Raw genomic sequence first — 22854 nt, 5'->3', positions numbered from 1 at the left:
ACGTTTTAAGAAAATAAAAATAAAATCAGGAGCTAAATCAATGCAAATCAATATTCTTGATTCTACTCTCTGGAAATATTCTTCAGAGATGGCAAATCTACTGACATCCAAAGCATCACAGTTAAAGCAGCAACTCATCATTTAAAGCAGCACAAATGAAAAACTAAAAAATGGACAAGTGAAAGAAGTTAAAAACCTAAGATTTTCAGGACTAGCATATTCTTAATCTGAAACACATAAGACTTGCATTACAAAGCAAAGTTTGATAAAGCTCATCACTTCAATCTTGAAAGTGAATGATTCCCCCATATTTTAGCACCTAAACACTCACTTAAGATTAAGTGAGACTAAAAATGCCTGGAAATCAAAAGAAAAGCTCATACTAAAAAGGCAGTCAATAGAACTCAGAATCCAATTTTTTTCCCCTAAATGAAAATGAGAAGCAACTTAAAACGCAACCTTTAAAAATAAATCTCTTACATAAATTACAAATCCAACCAAACCGACTTAAATGCAAATATTGCTTTGAATAGATTATCCCAGCTATGAAAATTTACCTCAACAAAAAATAAAAACCATGGAACCTTGGATTCCATGTCTGTAATACAAAGTCAAAAGTCACATACTAGAGAAGTAAAACAAAAACAAACAAAAAAAGGAAATCCTCTTACAAGTGTAGATCACAAGCAGCAAAGCCTATGAAAGCATAATTTTCGTCAGGGAAGAGCAAAACAACTGGCCATCAGCTATAACACTAGTTGCAAAACCAATGGACCAATGCCTACCCTTTTCCTTTTGGACCAAGCCTACCAAATTTGTTTAGTTTGTTGCAAGTTTTCTTTCAACTAAATTAAGTTAAGAAAAGCTCAAGTGATAACACAAAGAGGCATCCAAATAAGAAGTGAGAACATATAGGAATATGGATTAGCTAATAGATTAAGTTACCAACATAAAATATGTATAAAAGAGAACAGTACCAACAAGAAGTTGAACTTAGCTTCTACTAATTCATCACTCTCTCTCATTCCACCAGCCTTTTAAAAAATTAATTTAATAATAATTTTCATTAGCTAACACAACACCTAATTACTACTACAACTTTCCATTCAATCAAAAGTATTTTTATTATTTTATTTAAAATATCACTAATCCTCAATACAAATTTATTATTCTTCATTATTTTAATATCAACTTTACATCACATCAAATATAATTATCACTTCGTACTAATATTTATCTAAACATAAAATAGCTTATTCATGTCTTAGCTCTCTTATTCTGATATTAAAAAATTAGAATACTTCTAGAATTAGCCTTTTCCACATATGAACGGGACCTACTACTCTGAGTTAAGAATCCTCCTACCCTGGTAAGTGTCTCTGAATTTGTTTCCAACCATCACATCAAAAGTATAATTACTTTCAGGAAATCCTTGTCCTAATATCCTTACATATTCTGAATATTCAAGGATGCCACATTAATTGGGTTCCACAGAGAAACCAAATTTTCTTGCATCCTTTGCTCGTGAAATAAAAGAGTGCCCTTAAAGCTCTCAACACAGCTGCATAGCTAAACTTTACTCAACAGTAGAATTCCATGATGCTAAGCGTGTTACTACGTGCAACTTTAGGCACAAATAAGGTGGTCAATAAACCGAAACCTCAACATAAGCCAAGTAACTCGAGACAATATCATAGAATTGAAATTTTCACGAGACACAACAGTAATGGATGAAACTTAATAAAAACTAAAGGCAAAACTCAGAACAATCCTGGCTGAAACTTAACAAAAACTAAAGCCAAAACTTATGGATTAAGGCCCGAAACTATTAGGATTTTTTGTTTTGACATTTATTTTGGAGCACAATAGGCTAAAATAATTCTACTTTGGCCTAAAATATCCATTTTTTAGGGGTCAAAATCAAAACCAACCAAAACTGAAACAGAAACTTCAAACTATATTTTGCATAGTTAATTTTATATAGTTATACTGTTAACAAATGTCATATTAACTACACCTGGAACCTCAAATTCATCATGTTGTTGGAAATCCTATGAATAGTTATACTGTTAACAAATGTCATTAACTTCACCTAGAACCTCAAATTCATATTGTTGCAAATCCTATGAATAGTAATACTGTTAGCAAATATCATATTAACTTCACCTAGAACCTCAAATTCATAGTGTTGTCGCAAATCCTATGAAGCACATTAAGCCATAACTCACCAAGCTCAGGTCAGAAAAAGGGAAATATTCAGGAAAAAAGCAAATATCCTACTTGTTTGCTAATCAAGCATAACGCCACAGTTTCTTCATCAAGCCAAATCATCAGAAAAAAAAACAAAACATCCTGCAAAACCAGCATATCAAACCTAACACTTTTATTTCCAAGTTATATGCATCAGATAAACTTGTATCAACAAAGATCAAAGCCATATCCGCACATCAACAAATTATTGAATTGATTATAATCCCCTCAGAATTATGTATCTTTTAATAAGACATGATAAATCATAAAATTGAAGTTAGAAGCTCAAAATTCAAGTATCATTGCCATACATAGTGATACGGCTTACTCCAAAAAGTCAACAAGAATTTGGAAGCTGACGACTGCGGATAAAGCACCATTATAATCTAGAATTTAGCATTTTTAACCAACACAAGATACAACTGAGGCATCATCATCGATCTCAAACAAACCATAACATCACAAAGTATCGGATCAAAAAGAAAAACTACCACAGCAATGACACTTGGAATAAGCATTCAAAGTTAAAATTATAATAATATAACCAGGTCTAATCAAGCAAGCACCCATCTGTCGCAAAACTAAACGGAAAAAACCTAAATATCCAAGATTATTCCAAAAACACAACTTAGAAATTCCATCTCAACTGAAGCGAAAGAAAGATCCGACCTTTCCACTCGGAAATCACAGAATCTAACGGTATGACTTCTGGAACCTAGCACGAGCACCACGCCCACCAAACTTCTTCGGCTCGCAGCGGCGGGGGTCAGCAACGAGTAGGGTCCGGTCGTACCTCACGAGAATATCCTTAATCTCCTTCTTTGCCTGCTCGTCCACGTACTTCTGATAGTACGCGACCAGGGCCTTCGCGATGCTCTGGCGGATGGCGTAGATCTGAGACGTCTTCCCTCCGCCGCGGACGCGGATGCGCATGTCGACGTCGGCGAAGCGGTGGCGGCCGAGGAGCAGGATGGGTTCGCATGCCTTGTAGAGAAGGATTTCGGGTTTGACGAGCTCTATTGGGCTTCCGTTGACCTTGATGAGGCCACGGCCGCTCTTGCAGTAGGTGACGGCGACCGCCGTCTTTTTTCGCCCGAAGCATTGGACGGACTTCGTTGCGGGAGCCGCCATGGTCGCGAAAGATAGATAGCGCGAGGAGAAGAAACCTAACCCTAACCCTAGGAGGCGGAGGAGGTCGGAGCGGCGCGAGAGAGCTAAAACGAGAGAGGAAGGAGAAGTTTAACAGGGGTATAAATAAGTGTGGAGAAGGGTCTAGGGTTAGGGTATTGGGAGGTTGTTCTCGAAAGAACCGGGATTTCTCTTTTATTTACTCTAATGCCATTCATTGTTTATGGATTATGGACCGGTCCAAAGTCCGATCCGATTTAGTCGGGTTTGGATCCCAAATATTGTACAATATTTTAGAGGCCATTTGTATAAAAACCCAATATTATTTTTCTTTTTACACTTACCCATTTTAATTTATCTTTGCAGTTTTACCCTATTTTATTTTTAAATACCAACATTGCCCTTGCATCACTCCTCCTAAAACTTTCTTAGAATATGAGGTAAAAATAAATAATATTTTTTAATGCTCTTACTAGAAATATTACAAATTTTTTGACAAAAAAAAAATATTCTTTCTCGCTTCTTATTCAAACTATCTTTTTCTCTCTTTTAGCACTAACTCATTTCTCTCTTGCTCTGATGGTCTCTTTATTTATTGTGTTAACTTACTTCATTTTTATTCTGTTGTTAAGCCCTAATAATATGAAATTATTTCTTCATCCTTCCACCATTCGGTGAACCCATATTACTAAAGAATAAATTGAATTATCTGTGTAACTATCATTTTGATACGATTCGATCCATATTGGCTCTATGCGTGACAATGCGTTCATGGAAATGAGCCTTTTTATCTAGTTGAGTATGTTAGAAGCAATAAAATCAATTTTTTTCTAGGGTGCGTTCAAACGCAAGGACCGCATTAGAACGGGGTTATAATGCCTTCGCCGGCACAAGGCACGTGAACGCCCACGCGCCCAAACGGCATTTGCGGCTCACGCGACAGGACGGGCGGAGCCCATCACGCACAGATACACTCATATGCACATACAATCATGATATCATCAAATACTACCTGCTAACATATCCATGATCACATAATCCAACACCAAATAAAAAATAAATCATATTATCAACTAAATAAACATGTTAACATATGAATATCCAAGTCCACAATAATATATACTAGACCACTACATAATCTGGTAGGATTCACACAGGCCATGACAAACCATTAAGATACAACTAAACAACTGATACACGAGTACACTATAATTTGACATGTACTATATAAATCATCGTCTAATATAATAAAATACAAATATAACAAACAACGATACAACCCAATTTCTATACAAACTATCATCTGTATCATCTCACACATATAGCTCACCTCATCAATCTACAATATCTTCTTAGGATATCTCAAGTCGCTATCACATACCACATATTTGAGTGGGTTAAAAAATAAATAAAGAGAGTCATGAGCAAAAGGCTCAGTAAATAGACTTTACCCCGAATCAGTGATGACAAATAGAGAGTAAATCATGTACTGAATAATATGAATCAGAAAGCAACATGATATCATGTATGAGCATATATATATATATATATATATATTCTCAATGACATATATATGAATGAAATCAATTCTCATGAATGAGCATATTATATCCTCAACCAAAAATATATCACATGATAAAATTACCATATAACATCATCAAATATAGCAATATATCATGTATAACAATTATGATCTAATTATACTAGTCACATTAATGATGATGCATGATGCATGCTAACCACTAGATAATTATATATGTCAGAGGCAAATATAACCCATATATCTCTCACTATCATAATTATCTGTCTCAATTCTGAATATCATCCACTATACTAGACTACGGTACCCGGCCCCAAACTCGATACAAATCATGCCACAAGCTCAGAGCATACCCTATCTGTAACACCCCCGCCCGGCACGTGCATGCCCACGCGCTCACACGGCACGCGCAGCGTACGCGACAAGTCGGGCGGGGCTCGTCACGCACAGATACTCTCCTATGCATATAAATCATGACATTACTACCTACTAACATATCCATGCTCACATAATCCAACACCAAATAAAACATACTATCAACCAAATAAATATGTTAACATGTGAATATACAAGTCCACAATAATATATACTAGACCACTAATTAATCTCGCAGGACCCACACAGGCCACAACAAACCATCAAGGTACAACTAAACAACTAATACAATAGTATACTATAATCTAGCATGTATTATACCAATTATTGTCTATACAATATATAAATAATTGTACAACTCATTATCTGATTAAACTATCTTCTATATCATCTCGCGTCTATAGCTTACCTCATCTTTCCAAAATATCTCCTCGGAATATCTCGAGTCGGTATCATGTACCATATTATCTGTGGGGGTTAGAAAAGAAATAAGAAGAGTCATGAGCAAAAGGCTCAATGATTAGATCTTACCCCGAATTAGTGATGTCAAACAGAGAGTAAATCATGTACTAGATAATATGAATTAGAAAGCAGCATGATATCATGTATGAGCATGTATGTATCCTCAATGACATATATATGAATGAGCATATTATATCCTCAACCAAAAATATATCACATGATAAAATTACCAAATAACATCACCGAATATAATAACATATCATGTATAATAATTATGATTCAATGATACTAGTCACATCAATGATGATGCATGATGCATGCCAACCACTAGATAATCGTACATGTTAGAGTCAGATATAATCCACATATCTTTCACTATCACAATCATCCGTCTCAACTATGAATATTATCCACCATGCTGGACTACAGTACCCGGCCCCAAACTCGATACACATCATGTCACAAGATCAGAGCATATCCTGTCATACGGTAAGAGTATCTTTCTAGATAAATCATACCCTGGTATACGCTAAGGGTATCTCTATAGATAAATCATACCCTGCCATACGCTAAGAGTATCTCTGTAGATAAATCATACCCTGTCATACGCTAAGGGTATATCAATGATAGTTGTACCCTGTTATACGCTAAGAGTACAACCATCAGCCATCACCATACTGTGTTATACTACGGAACGATTCCTTCAAGATCTGGATTTATTTGAAAAATATTCACCAAATATTATCTTGTAGTCAGAAAATTACGAAACTAGATTAGATCCGTAACTCCTTGATCTACAATTTTTGTATTCACGCCCTTCGCAGATTCGAACTGCAACTGGGACGAAAACACGAAATAATACAGATGATGGTGGTGATGACAGGTGGAGTGGATGTTAGGATTATGGATGATAATGGAGATGAGGGTGGATGGTTGATGTTGTTTAAGGGATATAGATGAAAGGAAAGAAGTGGTCGAGATACCAAAGAAGATGGAGGACTCGACAGACGTAGGAGATTAGAAGTTAAGAGAGACCTTGCCAACGATAAAGGTGGTGGTAGGTTGGTGAAGAGGGATGAGGGAGAGAGAATAGAGAGAAGATAGGGTGCAAGAAATTAATAATCCAATAGCATTATGAATTTGGCTGCCATCCACACCTTTATAGAGGGTAGCCAACAAGCCATAATACAATAACTAACCATAATCCTAGTACAATCTCGTTGATCGCGTTCGAACGCACAAAAAATATTCTTTGTATGTGTGAACGCGCCCGACCGCGTTCGAACACACTTTTCACATCGTCTGTATTTACGAAACTGATGTAAGTATTCGCAAAGACGTTCGAACGCGACATACAGAAATTTTATTTTATTTAAAATAAATAACTAATATAGTAAAAAAAGATTCTAACTAAATGTAACTAAATGTATCAGGTTTCCATTTAAGAGACCAATGAAAAAATTTATTGGAGAATAATACAAAAGGAGAAATAAGATTAATTTTTTGTTGCCGGAAAAGAAAGAATGAGAAAATGTTACGAGTTATTATGTTGCTATCTACTAGAAAAAAGTATGTCAAAAAGGACAAAACTAAAATAAAAGCTATAGTCCAGTGATGATGCATTTGTGTACTTATAAATAAATGTAACAGTATTTTAGTTAGTTTATATTTAGAATGGTTAAAATCATAAAAAATAAAAAAAAAGTGTATAGCGGTAAAATCATATTTATATATAATTTTTATTCTTCATATATGAATCGATATGGATAGTAAATTTGATTATTATATTCGCTAAGTATAACATGTATACGAATCAAATATCAGATATAATTATTGAAACATATTAATAATCAATAAATATATGTGAAAACTAGATTAGAAATGTATATAGAAGTATAAAAGATCTTTAACATCACTATTATAGATAATTATATTTTTTATTCTTCATATATGAATCCCGATATGGATAGTAAATTTAATTATTATATTCGCTAAGTGTAACGTGTATACGAATCAAATATTAGATATAATTATTGAAACATATTGATAATCAATAAATATATGTGGAAACTAGATTAGAAATGTATATAGAAGTATAAAAGATCTTTAACATCACTATTATTATAATATTTATAAACGAAATGATATACAGGTATTAATACTACTCCATAACAAAGTTTATACCGATTTAAACTCTTATGATATTTGGGTGTAAACCAGTATAGTGATATAATAATTATACTTAATGTGACATTAGAAGTAATACATTTATATATTTTAGCAAATGACTAAGATACTCTTTATAGTAGATGGATAAGGAGAAGAGAAAAGAGAGGAAACAAAAAAAGGAAATTGATTGAAATGATAATTAATTGAAGCAATAAGGGAAAAATATTATTTAATTTTGTTGGTAAATATAAAATATTAGATAAAAGAGAGAGGAAAGAGAAATAGGTGTTAGTAAACTAATCTATTGGGATAGTTTATTATTTATTTACTATTACTAGTATAAATCTTACTATACTAAAAAGTTAATGCTTATTAGATAACCAAGCAAAGCAACGAGTTAAGCTAAAATAGGCTACGATTTTAGCTTTCATTTCAGCATTACATCAAGCATGTATTGCATACCCCCATTATACATTTTAGTAGATCAATCCCTAGCTAAAGCATTATGTCACATCTTATCAAAATTTTAGTCGAAACCGAAATATCAAAGATGTTCAAGAGCCTAAGTTACGTCATGGTTAAGTTAGAGTCAAAAAACACCATGGTAATCAGGCGAAACTCAAACTTATCCACTGCTAGACCATGAAGATAAAATCAGCAAGGGGCAACCACTTTTTTATATTTTAGGGGCAACTAAACTTCATTTGTGGCCTTATCTAGATAGAAAAGATATCTAAAATCATTAGTTTTATCTCTTGCCTCCTAACTAGCTAGGGAAGATATTTAGGAGCATTGATATTATATATAATCTCCTAGCCCATATTTCTCCTTTTGATATATATTTCTTTTGCCTTTATATGAAGATTTAAACACTCTACTTGTAATATATCTAAAAAATAGTGTATTAAAATAGAAGTGAAAACTTCATAAAGATAGGTTGTCTTCTTTAAATTACTATAGCTCATTTTTCTCTTTTTGCATCTACACTATCTTCACTTCGAGTCTTACCTTATTTTGCAAAAGATGAGACTTTCTTTGACAGAATATATAATTTCCTGCTATGGAGCCCGCAAAGGAGTTGACTCATTGAATGAGTAAATGATTGAATCGGATTACCATTCGAGCCTTTTTTTCCATAATTTTCCCAGAGGTTGCCTATTTACAATACAGACATGGTGATCAATTGGACGCACAAACTAGCAAACTGATCAAAAAGATTAAATTTGTGACAAGGGGCATCAGAGTCATCTTTAATTTTTATTATGATTGATGAAGCATTGTTGCAATCGTCAATGTGCTGATGCAATTAACGAAGCGATGCTAAAATTAGGGACGAGTTATTGTGATCTGTTGCTGATGCGATCACTAAAGCAATACTATAATTGATTCTACTACGATCAAGAAATTACTGCTGCGATTAATGACGTGCTGCTAAGTTCAGCCAACATTATTGTGATCTGCAACCAATTATTATAATATCTTCTTTCAAACCTATCATCAATGTCATTATACCTGTGAGGAAGAAGCACACTAAATGAGACAAAAGTAAGGAGCCTCTAAGAAAGTTTGTACCCAAAGAAAATTGATTGTCTTCACTTAAGAACTGCTTTTGATGCCTTAACGACCAACTAGAGTTGTTGGAGAATCTCAACATTTATTTCGAAGTGAACGATGGAAGAAAGCATCCAAACTACGATGGGTACTTTCAAATCTAAATTTTACGACTTCAAAGCAAAGTTTGATCGACAAAATAATAAGAGAGTTGCTGAGATAACTTATTATAAAGAGTTCCAATCTAAAGTCGATGAGGGCAACGATCTCAAGTCGAGAGTAAGTCTTTTTTAGAGGGTTCTTGCACATGGAGGTGAAATCACTAAAAATATATCCTAGAGGTACAAGGATTTAAAAGAAAAGGGGGTTGAGAACTTCCTTTGAGGCATTGCAACTTAAGGATAATAGTAAGAAGGTCTAAACTACATTCATGTACTTCATCAACGATGTCATGTTGTGGTAGTGTCAACTATCTAATTGAGATCGACAAGAGTTATGCTATATCGACTCTTAGGTGGACTAAAAGCATGAGCTGAAGGTGCTTCTACCCTAAAAAAAAATCAAGTTCTTGGCCCAAAAGAACTTACGAAGCTTAAAAAATAGCAATAGTCTCATTGATTATGTCAACGAATTCACCCATTTTATGTTATCAATCTCAAACATGTTGAAGGATGGCCATATATTCTTCTTCCTCGACAAATTGTAGCCATAGGGATCTAAATAGTTAGTGGTCAGAGGTTTTAATGACCTCAACATACGAGTGGAGAAGAGACCACATTGTTAAGCCAAAACTATTGATGTTTTGCAATAGTAATAATGGCGAAGATGTCCACAAGAAAGGTGCTAAAAAGGCATTCAAAGGATGCGATCAATGGTCAAGTCTCAACCCCAAAACCCAAAAATTTCATGTTATGTTTATGGGGAAGCCATTGGGCACGTGATTGCCTAATTAAAGAAAAAGTTGCATGTTATTCAAATTGCGAAGGAAGAGGATAAAGGAGAAGAGATGATGTTGGAGCCCTCCAACAAATCAATGTCATCTAGGAGCAGACTTGGAGCCCCTTGAATATAAAGGGCTTATGTACATCAGCATGACGTGCAGCCCACAATTTTATGCCGCTTGCGGAGGCCAAGCGGGTTGGCTTCAAGTTGGAAAAGGAAGATAGCCGCTTGAAGGTGATAAACTCCAATTCTTGCTCAGTATTAGGCATGACCAAAAACATTAAAATCAAAGTTAGCGCATAGAGAGGTCAAACCGACATAATGGCAAACATTGATAACTTCTAACTCATTGTTAGTTTAAAACTCCCTATTAATGCAAAGATCATACTAGCGCCTTCGAACGCGATCAGGCGCGTTCGAACGCGGTCGGCAAAAAATCTACTATTTTAGAATTAATAATTGTCATTTTTAAATTGTTTAGTTAGCCTCTAAAAGTGTGGATAGCAACCATGGAATGCTTATTGAATAAATTGAGTTTTACCTTATCTCCTTCATATTCTTCTCTCCCGTTCTCTCGTTCCTTGGCGTCGCGGCTTCTAGCCTCCCTCGACCGGCCAATCACCCTAGTCCCTTAGCGCTCACTCCTCCCCCTTCTTCTAATCTATCTATCACTTTGCCCTAATCTTTCCATCACCCATAACCCTTCCATCTCCATGTACTCACCGATGCCACCCCATTAATGTCGATCCACCAACCTTCACCAACACCAAGGATCTCGTGCCTCCATCCACGGATCCTAAGACGGACTCCCTGATGTTCGTCCACTAATCAGACGATAACTCGAGATCTCATCGTCTGATTTGCCTGAAACTTGATTTGTTGGAAAGCTTTATTCTGGGGCCAAAACATATCAAAATCTCTTGTCGATCTTAGAGTGGTGAGGATCTTGGATCAAATAATGTTATGTCACGCCCCATTAAAATTATGGTCAAAACCAAAATATCAAAAAAGCCTAAGAGTTTAAGCTGTGCCATGGCTAAGCTAAGACTCAAAGGACAACGCGGTAAGACTCAAAGGACAATGCGGTAATCAAGCTAGACTCAAGCTCATCCGATGTTGGACAGTAAATGCAAAATTAGCAAGTGGCAATCACTTTAATTTTAGGAGCAACCAAAACCTCACCTATGGAATTATCTAGATAGGAAAAAAATTTTAAGATCATTAATCTTATCTCTAGTCTCCTAACTAACTAGGAAAAACATTTAAGAGCATTGGTCTTCTTATCTCTACTCACCTAGCTCATATCCCTCCTTTCATGTCTATATTTCATTTAACTCTATGCGAAAATTTAAACACTATTTATAATCTATCTTAATAATGTTTGCAAAATAAAAGTGAAAACTTGTCGGATTATCTATTTTTAATTACTACAACACATTTCTTTTTTCTCGCATCTACACTATTTTACTTCGAGGCTTACCTCACCTTACGAAGGAGGTCGAGGCGGATAAGTAAACCAATTAAAAATGTTAAATTCCGTGACAATCAGCTACCAAAATCTTCTGCACCATCTCTGAAGCATTTCCAATCTCAATTACCCTCCAGGGCAATAAAGCCCCTAACATGCAACAATTCAATCTCAGGTGCAGCAATAACATAGCCAGGGTATGTGTTTCATCCAATCATCCAACAATATACCAAAGAGCAAGTTGCTTAGGCTAATTTGATGCTTCAATCAAATGTATCAGTAGACCATGACCTCTCTTTGGTTACAACTATTTGAGATCTACCCAAAAGATAAATCCATCATCTCATCTTTTAAACAAGTCTTTTTTTTTAATTTTCTTTTTTACAAATGCTTCATTTTGATAATGGATAAAGGTTTCAGTTTATAGAGTATAATATCCAACACTATATCTGATCCAAGGAAAAAGGATTGCAGTCATCCATTCCATTCCACATAGGGATCACTCCTTTCTCACAATTGTGATGGATATGACCCAGCATTCTGCTTTTCGGTACTCAGAGCAGTTGTTTTACAGATGGGGCATAAGTTCTTGAGCATTAGCCACTGTTTGATGCAATCAGTGTGGAAATCATGCCCACAATCTAGTCTCCCAAGCTCCTCCCCATCAACATATTCCTCCTGCAAAAGAATGCATTAGAAGTTTGTCGAGGCTGTTGACCATGAAAGGAACACAGAAGGGGCTAGGAATTTACCTGACAGATGCTGCATGGTTCTACTTCCTCTAATGGTTCCAATGTAATGGAGATATACTTCCTTTGTTTCAAGCACTTAATGATTGTTTCTTCGCTCAGTCCCGTGTTTACGTTTCCTATTTGTTCTTCCAACGCCAATAGTTCCTATGATGAGAGCTAACCGTAGTAAGAATTTTGAGGTTGTAGTACAACTAAAAGAACCAAGTTGTAGTAAGATTAAGGAGTCAATGTTGAGGGAGCTCGTATAACCTCATAAGACATATTATCAACATCAAGCCGCATGTCTCTGTGTCTGTCTTGCAAATAGGGGGCCCCAAAGAATCCAGCCTGGTCAAAGATGAAAAGATCCTGTCCAGATACCAGCAATGCAAGTTAAGTTCCATATAAGATGGGTCTTATTTCAACATTCAAATCTCCTGAATAAGTCGGTGCATCCACTACAGAGAGCACAGCTTGTCTGGCATGAAATCATGCTTGCTTCCATCTACTAGTCATTTCACATCTTTGAAGTAACCTTTGAGTGAATCTTAACAATTAGTGATTAATATGAAGTGATAAAATCAACGAATATGATAGTCAGTGGTGCAATCAAGTAAATGGAGAAAATTTGAGGGAAGTAACATCTGAGTGAACAAACTGACGGAAAGGAATCAAAAGAAAGAAAACCCTCCACCCTTCTCCCATGCTTCCACTCTACCCACAGAAGAAAAAAGAAGGAAAAAAAGCTAACATACTACGAGCTCACTAAACAGGCCCTGCCCCGATTAGGTTAAGATATACTTGCGCCATGTCTGAAAATAAAGTGGATGACAAGCTTGACTTGAGAAATGAACAGATTATCATGAAAAAAAACAACTGTCGGGCGCCAAACATTGAAAGGGTTACCGTGAACAAATATTAGCTTGTTAGATGGGTATGATATTTGCAAGACAAGAATTATAACTGAGATGGATTAACTATAAACTATGTCATGATATCTGAGAAGAAGTACAATATAGTGGTTCACTTGGAGGCAAAAAAATGGTTGTGCTATTCTCATTTTGTTGCTGGACCTTCTTGATATGCAAGGAACTAGCTTGTGATGCAAATAATGAGACACATATCATGGCCAGGTACCATCAGCATGCTCAAAGAAAGTCAACTTGATGGATTTGAATATAGTCAGGTCAGCATCAAAATTATGTACCCTTTGAGCTCTTTTGTCTTATCTTTCCATTTGTCTAGAGCTTTTACATGGCTGCCCATTTGAACCTAAGCTATGATCAACAAGTTACTTACTGATCATCAGAAACATCAAATAGAGTATTGTGTCTCATGGCACATCATTATGTTGCCTAAATTTTGTGAAAGCCAACAAGGTGCCAGACTTCTTTACAGCTAGCATATCGTAAAAATCAGTTTGAATTCTTTCATGGATCCTCTTGAACTCCAAGTTGTATGCCAACATGAAGAAATAATGTCAAGATGTTTTAATTTATTATGATGAGCAAGGATTATTTCACGGGCCCAGCAGAGGGCAGCATGAACCATGCCAATCAATATCAATCTGGCACTGGAGTATCCAAAAACAAAAATCACATAAGCACTAAACTTTTTTTTATGATTTGAGGGGGCAGATTAGAACTTGTATATTTGCCGTCGTGGATTAAGATCATGAGAGATTCACCACAAAAGTATATATATTGTCTAAATTTTAAGCTCAAAAGAATTAAGCCAAGAATTTTATTAGATGATTCATGCAATTGATCCAAATGAATTTGTAAATTGCTAACTAATTGAAGGGAAGATCATGCAATTATACCTTGCAATGGCCCCTATTTCTGGTTAAAAACTGGCCTAAATTAAACTAAGAAATTCAGTTTGTCATGGCTGTTGCACAAAGTTTCATTAAGCTATGTTGTTGCCTTGTGGTACTGGCACCATGCTGCAGGTGCAGTACAGGTATAATGAAGCCTGCCAAGGCACCCGGCACATGAGTGTGCTATGCCATCAAACCCTCTTGCTGATATGCACGCATGCCAGAAAGTTGAGTGCTTATGCATAAAAGGATGCTCATCTTTTGAAACTCCATAGACGTCAACCAAGGATGAGACATGCTAATGCAACTACCTTTACAGCTGGAACATAACAGTTGTTTATACCAATAAAAACAAATGCGTACCTCAAATCGTATATTTTCCCCCCGACGAAGAAGATCCAGCACATTGCGCATCTGCTGCAGGAAAGAAAAGTGATAAGGTTACACAGATTCACAAATATAAAACAAATTGAATTTGCATGGACAGATTTTCATAGAACTCCAGGATAAAATTCACACAAAGACCAAACATTATATGGGATGAATTTTGAATGAATAATTTGGCGCAGGCATAATGCATTAATGTGACTGCAGATGATGAATAACATAGATAATACAGTATAAGTTTAAAATTTGATGCTAATCTCTGTATGGCGAAAAGATCAAATACCAATACTATGTTGGAGAAGTAAATAGACAAGACAGGCTGGAAAGATAAAGAAACTAAGAGGTCTAGCTTAATGAAGAACAATATTAGTGGCATGACTTAAGCAATATTGCAATTTAATCACCAAATCCTTACAACCTTAGCAAAGGTATTTTTGTGTTCATAGTCCATTTTTTACAAATGGATGCAAATTTGAAAATGAGGAAAAAAAAATCAAAATACAGCCATCTTAGAGATCCAGGTGCTTTGGTACAATATTTTCATCGACTTCCACACCCTCCACTATTTTACATCTTGTTACCAAGCCTTGAGGTATAGAAATCTAGGTTTGACCAGAATGTCTCCCAAATCCCAATTGTGGCAATGAGTTCTCCCAAATCACAATTAGTTCTCTTGCCCTTTCTCTAAAGAAATAAACGAGAGAAAGAGTAGGAGAAGAATAACTCAAATCACATTCTTCCTTTTTTTCCCCTCTCTCAGTTTCAATTTTGAGAGCTAATACAATAATTTCACTTAATGGACTCCACTAGTTGAGTCAGGAGCTTCCCTATTTCTGATATTTTGTTTTCTAACGAAAAGTTCTTGAGGTGCATTAAGTGACACTAACCAATCAGTGAAGGGTAGAAATCTAAGTTTTACATCAAGAAGCAATTAGAAAGGGTAGAAAAAAATTGACTTCACCACAATGGTTGAGCTGAGGTCCAAACTACAGCACACTATTACGGACAATAAAGGAAGGTTAAAGGACTCCAGGAAAGAGCAAGGAATATTTGGCTCAATAAGAAATGGAGAGAGGACATCTAGGAAAGATATTAAGTCACTAATCAAGTCTCCTTCCTATTTGTGAAAGTGATCTCAACTCAAAAGGCCCACCGGCTGCTGGAATGTGTTACTTAAGCCATCTTAGCATATATAATGTGATCACATTATTGGGATATTGGGTTCAATGGATTGAGTCTATTTATTTTATCTACTTATACGATTTAGTCAGAGTTCTAATAGGTTAGAATTGGTTTAATTAACTAAATCTAGTTAATTTAAGTTTTGCACAGTTTTGAAAAAGTATTCGTAAATTATTCATCTGACGTCCAAACAATATGAAACTAGATGGATAAGATTGGTGATGTCATGATCTAAAATTTTCATATTCAAAGTTTTTTCAGATTCGGATCTATCTGCAACGCAACGAAGAATTAATTCAAGGAAGATAAGAAGACTAGTTCAGCTAGGTTTATTAATTTGTTTATTATTCGGTTTAGAATTAGCCTCTATATGTACGTGGAGTGCAACCCTAATTAAGTTATGGGTGAATGAATAAAGGATCACCTGATTATTTGCATTGCCTCTATCTTTCAATTTCGTTCTCCCTAGCCTCCCTCGTGTTCTCTTAACCCAAGCGACACCCTTTTCCCCTAACCGCCGGAGCTTCTCCTCCCTCTTTGTCCGTCACTCCCCCTAGTTCATAGAGCTGGCCCAGTTCCCCTTCATCTTTACTTCTAAGGTATCACTCTACCTATTCATCATCACCATCGTCAACCCTCTGTTCCATCTCCATCACCATCTACAAGTCGACCCACTATTGCTACCTTCTAAATTGCAATCATCACTACACCCACCACCAACACCACCGTTGGCATTCCATCCAAATTAGACCCAGATTTAGTCTGAATTTGATAAGGATTTAAATATTAAAGATGTAGATTGGAAAGTTATAAAGCAAATCGATCTAGTTTCATAATTTTCCGACAATGTAAGAATATGAATGTTTGACAAATACTCTCCTGACTGAGCTGACTAGCAATTTTGCAACTAGCCTCTAAAGCAGCTTTTTCTGAATCCTGACTCATACCTTGGTCAGCAGTAAATTAGTGTGCTTGTGTCTTGCATAAATATGCATTAATACATTAAGATGAGCATTGATGCTCCAAAACAATCAGTTGATATTAATTACAAGATAACAACTGAATAAGATGGAAAAGTTAATACATACCTCTGACAACATCCTGCTTCTTCCTTCCCTAGAAGCTGTTGGAGTCCGGATGGCCAGAGGAACAGCAAATTGACCACCACTTTGCCTATCTGCTAAAAGAGCTGAGCCCAAGTATGGCTGTGGATGGGTGCGATAACCAACTCCAGAATGATGGCCTCCAAACTCATGTGAAGTAGGATGATGCCCACGCCGCTGCAAGGGTACACTCTGACGTCTTGAGTTTGAGGCACCAGAAGAAGACAAGGACCTGCGTACAATGTCTGCTATGTTGCGGTGATACTGAGATGGATGACTATGACGAGATACTGAACCAAGTGGTTGTCGATTGCCTACACTGACATCAGAGTGTAATGCAGAGCCTGAGCTTCCATGCAAGCTTCTATTTCCACCGGTCAAATGCCAGTTTGTAGAGCCTTGCACCACATGACTGGTGTTAGTTGGGGGAAAACACGCTAGGTGCTCTGAAAAGTTGCTCCTCAACGTGCTCCACAAGTTTGATTCCTCAAGAATTGCTCCTTCACCTGCTATGTTCATAGGAGCTATTCCTGAATTAGATGTTCCATTCGGTGGAAAAGGTTGTAAATTTCGCGACAAGTCTGGAATGAGTAAAGGCTGCCTATGTGAACTTGCACCATTGCTTAACAATCCAGATTCATCTGACTGATGTCCAAGGATAGGTCCAGGAGATGGCTGATGGGAAGGACAATAATTAGAATGTCCTATACTCCCTTGGGGCAATATATTAGGCAGAGCTGTATCATTCAGCTGTGGCATGATTCTCATTCTAGTGTTCCTTAGAAAGCTTTCTGCACTTCCTGGAGCACTAGCAACTGAATGATGATCGGAACCTGCTAGTCCTGCGGTGGTTCCAGTCCTTGTGTTCAGCTGTTCTACAGGAGGAAGTAAACCAATAGTGTTGGATGAACTAGATGAATTTAAATTAGGAATTGCACTATGAGAAGCAGCAGACAACAATCTATTCTCACTTTGGTGAAGATGACTGGAACTTCCACTTGTTGAAGACTCCCCATGAATGCCATCAATACTCTTTCTCTTGCAAGACAAGCGATGATCATTCAGTAAATCTAATTGTCGCCCTCTAGCATCTCTTGGAAAAAAGTCAAATCCTGTGGAAGTACTCCCATACATATGTGAAGAAGCATCAGATGAGTGAACATGCTCAGGCAGCACTAAACCTGTATTATGCAGTGCAGGGCTTAACCCTAACCCTAGATCCTGGCTAATGATATCAACATTCTCTACATTCCGCTCTAAATTCCATGTTTCCGAAGATGGCTGACCGTGATCGATCTGGCTAATGTTAAGATTTAAATTCACATTTTCAGGTGACTGCAAATTGGTTGCTTCAGATTGCCTGCCTTCTATCCTTGGTCCAACTCTCCTATTATTTGCCAGAGAAGATGACCACATATGTTCCCTTTTAGTTTCATCATTGCATCCCTCATTTACTGTGTGTTCAGCAGAACTAGATCCATCTGAATTCCATATATTCAACCTCACATTTTCTTGACTAATCAGATTTCGATAAAGCATATCATTATCACCAGGAGGTAGCAAATAACCTGGTAAGTTTTCGGCATTTACAGGATTGAGAAGCAAATTATGCTGATCCACGGGTGTGGTGTTTGAACTAGATCCAACAGCATAATTGTGTGTCCCCGAGTGAGGATGTGAATTACTCCTCTGTCCTTGCATTTGGCAGAATTGTATTCCCCTTCAAAATATCTAATGAACACCAATACAATCAACCACATATAACTAATCAGAATTATAGTTTGGAGTCACGCAATTTATACAAAGATTAAAGAAAGGAAATACAGTTCAATGGAGTAGATTCTCATAGAGAAAACCAAAAAAAAAAATGTAGTAACAGCAAAGAGAGTAATGGCAACAACCTGTTAGGTGAACTGCACAAAGAATAACAGCTAAAACCAAGCATGGTTAATACATCAAAGATGATAAGAAGTTTAGAACATATGTTGAATCAAATTCAAAAATGGTTATTAATTGTTCAATTTAGTTTCCAACACATGTAGTACCATAAATGGTTATTCAAATGGAAATTTTAATGAAACAGGACGCTATAGACAAAATGAAGACAAAAGGTACCTATTAGGTAAAGTACTAAAATGACTAACAAAGTTATGGAAAGCTCATCATGAAATAAAATCATTCCCAAAATGCAGATTATAATTTAAGCTTAAACATATTTAAAGGCACTTTTTTCCCTTAATGGCAAGTTCATACATTTATCTAGAAGTTCATCACTGACCAACAAAGTGAACTGTCATTAACTCCTTCAGTGTAATTGTACGGTTATATAGTACTTGCCCATGGAAGAACTATCAAATTTCTCTGCAGAATGAACATCAGCTATTGTTATCCTACTAGGAAGCTGTGTTTGGCAACTCAAACATGTAGAGCAGCACAACAAATAATAGTTCTCCTTGTTGCACAAAGGCAATTATCCAGCAAATAAGATCTACCAATCAGATGGTGAGCAGAGTTTGTAAGATGAATAGCGTTCCATCTCTAAAGCCTAACAATGACATCATCACTACAGGCTTTCATAAACAGCAAGATACTTCATATATCCTAGGCAATATTTCAGCTTTTGAAATGCAACTTTCAGCTAGAGATACCATCTTATACCCCCACAATATTGTTTGGATAATTCCAGCACCAATTGAAGTACAAGAAGCGTCCCAATGAACTCAAATTTAGTAGTCTATTCTGCCTCACAATTTCCAGCCAGAGTTAAATCTTGGATCATCATCAGAATATTGTTGCATGTAGTAGTACTCAATTAGTATGCAGCCGCAAGAAGTTGGGTTTGCCCCCACAATGGCAAGTCAAGCAGGACACTCTAAATCTTTCTTTCTTTCTCCTCTTTTCTTGAAAGAAACCACCAGCATTTTCCATCTATGCCTTTCAAAGGTTTGAAAATTTTCAAGTTATTCCCCTAGAACTTCTCCACAACATCTATTACTGGTGTCCACAAAGATCAAAGCTGACAACTCCTCCACAAAATCTACTCAAACATAAGAACAAGAAATTAATAAGCAAGTTCCCTTAGTTGTATGATTCCCCATGAATAATGCCGCTTATAGTCATAGATGCAGGAGTCTGGAGGAAACAAGCTAAGATCTTCCCTTGGCAGATCTAGAGGAAGCCCAAGCACAAGAATAAGAAAGTGAAATCATTCACCTCACCCCCTCCCCCCCGCCCATGTAGATAATCTACGGGGAAAAAATGATGCCTTTACATCTTTCTGATATACACTACCAAGAAAGAAAAGAAAAACAGTAAAAAGACATACAAAAAAAAAAAAAAAAATCGCAACTTCGGTCGTGGAGAACATCAAAAACATGTAAAGGATTCCTCCGATGCTTGTACTTTTATCATCAAAACCACAGTACTGATCAAACTGGCCTCACGGAGCCATGATCGATACAAAATCCCAACGAAAACATAGGAAACTCAAAGCTTGATCTCTCCGGCCACAAGAAATCACAAAAAAAGACACCAAAAAAATAAATGAAATGAAAATTTGACGCACCGGAGACATACTACCATCTACCCAGCTTCAAAATTTCACTAAAAAACGAAACTTTTATCAAAAAATTTCCAAACCAAGACATGGGTCTTGCCCAGGGAAGATCAGATTCATCAGAGCTCACCTCACAATCACAAATCGTTTTAAAAAGAAAATCCAAACGATCGATGAGCACACAGATTTACTCGGCTTCCTCCCTTCCCTTCTCCTCTAATAGAAGAGAACAAATGGAAACTTAACGCTCCTTTGGATGGCTGGTTCTGAAAGGGAAAAGGAGGAAGCGACGGGTGGGGGAAGGAGAGGAGAAGGCAGAAGAGAGAAAGCGAGGCGGCATAGAAAATTGAGGAGAATTTTTACTTTTTCGTTCTTCTTATTTTCTTTTTCTTTTCCTTTTCCTTTTTTTCCTTTTTTTTCCCTTAGTTTTTGGTAAGAGTGAAGAGAAGGAAATTTTCTAATTCAATTAAATGCATTTCACACCATATATTTTAGAATAAAATCCTTTTCCCTCTCTAAATTCTATTATCTATCTACTATTTTACTTTCTCAAATATTAACAATATTTATATTTATAGCTAGAAATATATTTAACTCTTTCTAAATTTAAATTTTAAAATTTAAATTTTAAATTTTAACATATATAGAGGAATAAAAAAGGAAATAATTATGATAAATTTGATGCATGCAATGTAGTCTTCTTCTGTCATTTGACACCTTTGTGTTCCTCAACATTACACCTCAGCAATAGTGCTTTGAATTCCTTTCACAATTCACACCCCTCTCTTCCTGGATGAATGTAATATAAATAATATAATTAAAATGTAACTATTATTAAAATAAAATATCTTCACTAGATGTTCACTATATGATTATAGGATAAGAAAAATTATAAATTAGTCCAGAGAGAGGGGTGTTAGAAAGCAAAGTTGATCGAGTCTATATTATGTGATCAAGAATACTAATTTTCTTATCCTTATTTTTTTTTTATAGAGTCTAAAATTAATCAATCATTTTTTTAATGAAAAGTTTTGCCTATAATTAAGAGTTTTTCTAGTTAAGGGGGTCTAAGTAAAAATAGAGAACAATTAAGTTTTAGGTCTGATGGTTTTTTAATTTGTAAATTAAGGTTAATCTTGAAGATATTTTGTTAAATTTTGAGTTGGTTTTGAATTAAACCAGTCTGAGTGATTTATACTGAGATAAATGATTACATATCATGAATTAAATCAGAGTTCTTGATCAATAACCCATTACAATATCCATTTGCCCACTTAACTATAAAAGCATACAATTTACCTCTTGAATTATTTAAAAATATTATAATATCTATTTATATAAAGAGGTTCAATTATTTATATATTTTCATAATTAAGGGAGCCAAAGTGATACAGAATCAGTGAAACAAAATATAAGTAAATTTTAAAAATATTTATTTTAATGAGCCACCCAGAACTTTCTCTTTTAATATATATTTATTTATTTACCAGAAGCGCATGACTATTTAAGTCACGTATTATTTCTATTAAATTTGTTTATATTTGTAATTTAGTCAAAATATAGGGAGGTGTAATGATATAAAAATAAAGTTTAAGAGTAGAATAATGTTGGGGAATTAATATTCACTAAGTAGTTTTTACTATTGGAAATTTATATGTAACATTCTGTATTTGCCTACATTTTTACTATTTATAGATCGAGCGTTATTAATTTAACGAATATATGCTGAAAATATAATGTTGTTAGATCTGTTAACTATACTAAAGAAATTATAAAAATACTCTCAAATAAGTCATATACTAAAAATATTTTAATTATTTTATAAATAAAATATTTTTATTAGTTTAAATCTAATCTGGAGTATTTTCTATATATTCGCTAAATTATAGGATTGGTAAACTATAATTTCATTAAAAAGAATAGGATATTATATATAATTTTTTTTTGACAATGGCCATATTGCCCTCTAATAACTTATTTAAGAAGAGGAATAATGGGTCATCCAAGCCATTACTCAAGGGTAAAAGGGTCAACATACAAATATAAATAACAAAAAAAAAAACTGCTCTTGTAAATCTCATCCCCATGATTTGATTAAAATTTTAAATTAAGCTCAATCTTAAAGAAATTTGGTTAAAATTTGAGTTGGATATAAATTAAATCTTTTTTTTTCTTTTTTTTTCTTTTTTTT

The 22854-nt window shown here is 35.4% G+C and overlaps 2 protein-coding genes across 8 annotated transcripts; both read right to left on the bottom strand.

The window, feature by feature from the left end:
- Positions 1-2761: 2761 nt before the first annotated feature.
- On the bottom strand, positions 2762-3511 carry LOC140794031 (small ribosomal subunit protein uS9). Its single transcript, XM_073145839.1, has one exon. The coding sequence runs from the start codon at positions 3379-3381 to the stop codon at positions 2944-2946; it is 438 nt and encodes a 145-aa protein (XP_073001940.1). The 5' UTR covers positions 3382-3511; the 3' UTR covers positions 2762-2943.
- Positions 3512-12117: 8606 nt separating this feature from the next.
- On the bottom strand, positions 12118-20979 carry LOC140793800 (probable E3 ubiquitin-protein ligase HIP1). 7 transcript variants are annotated; one of them, XM_073145508.1, is made up of 8 exons: positions 20794-20979; positions 18676-18838; positions 18079-18588; positions 17093-17982; positions 14799-14849; positions 12887-12985; positions 12638-12781; positions 12118-12563 (listed from the first exon to the last, which is right to left on the bottom strand). In XM_073145508.1, exons 2-8 carry the CDS (start codon positions 18806-18808, stop codon positions 12396-12398), a joined length of 1995 nt encoding a protein of 664 aa, XP_073001609.1. In that variant the 5' UTR covers positions 18809-18838; positions 20794-20979; the 3' UTR covers positions 12118-12395. The 7 variants fall into 7 exon arrangements, with proteins under 7 accessions (XP_073001609.1, XP_073001607.1, XP_073001608.1 ...); XM_073145506.1 differs by having other exon boundaries at positions 14799-14852; positions 18079-18838; positions 20794-20934; XM_073145507.1 differs by having other exon boundaries at positions 18079-18838; positions 20794-20934.
- Between the last annotated feature and the right edge of the window lie 1875 nt (positions 20980-22854).

Source organism: Typha latifolia, chromosome 8 (assembly GCF_019914945.1).
Source record: "Typha latifolia isolate L0001 chromosome 8, TyphaL0001v2, whole genome shotgun sequence".
NCBI lineage: Eukaryota > Viridiplantae > Streptophyta > Magnoliopsida > Poales > Typhaceae > Typha > Typha latifolia.
This window is presented reverse-complemented; position numbering and strand designations above follow the sequence as displayed.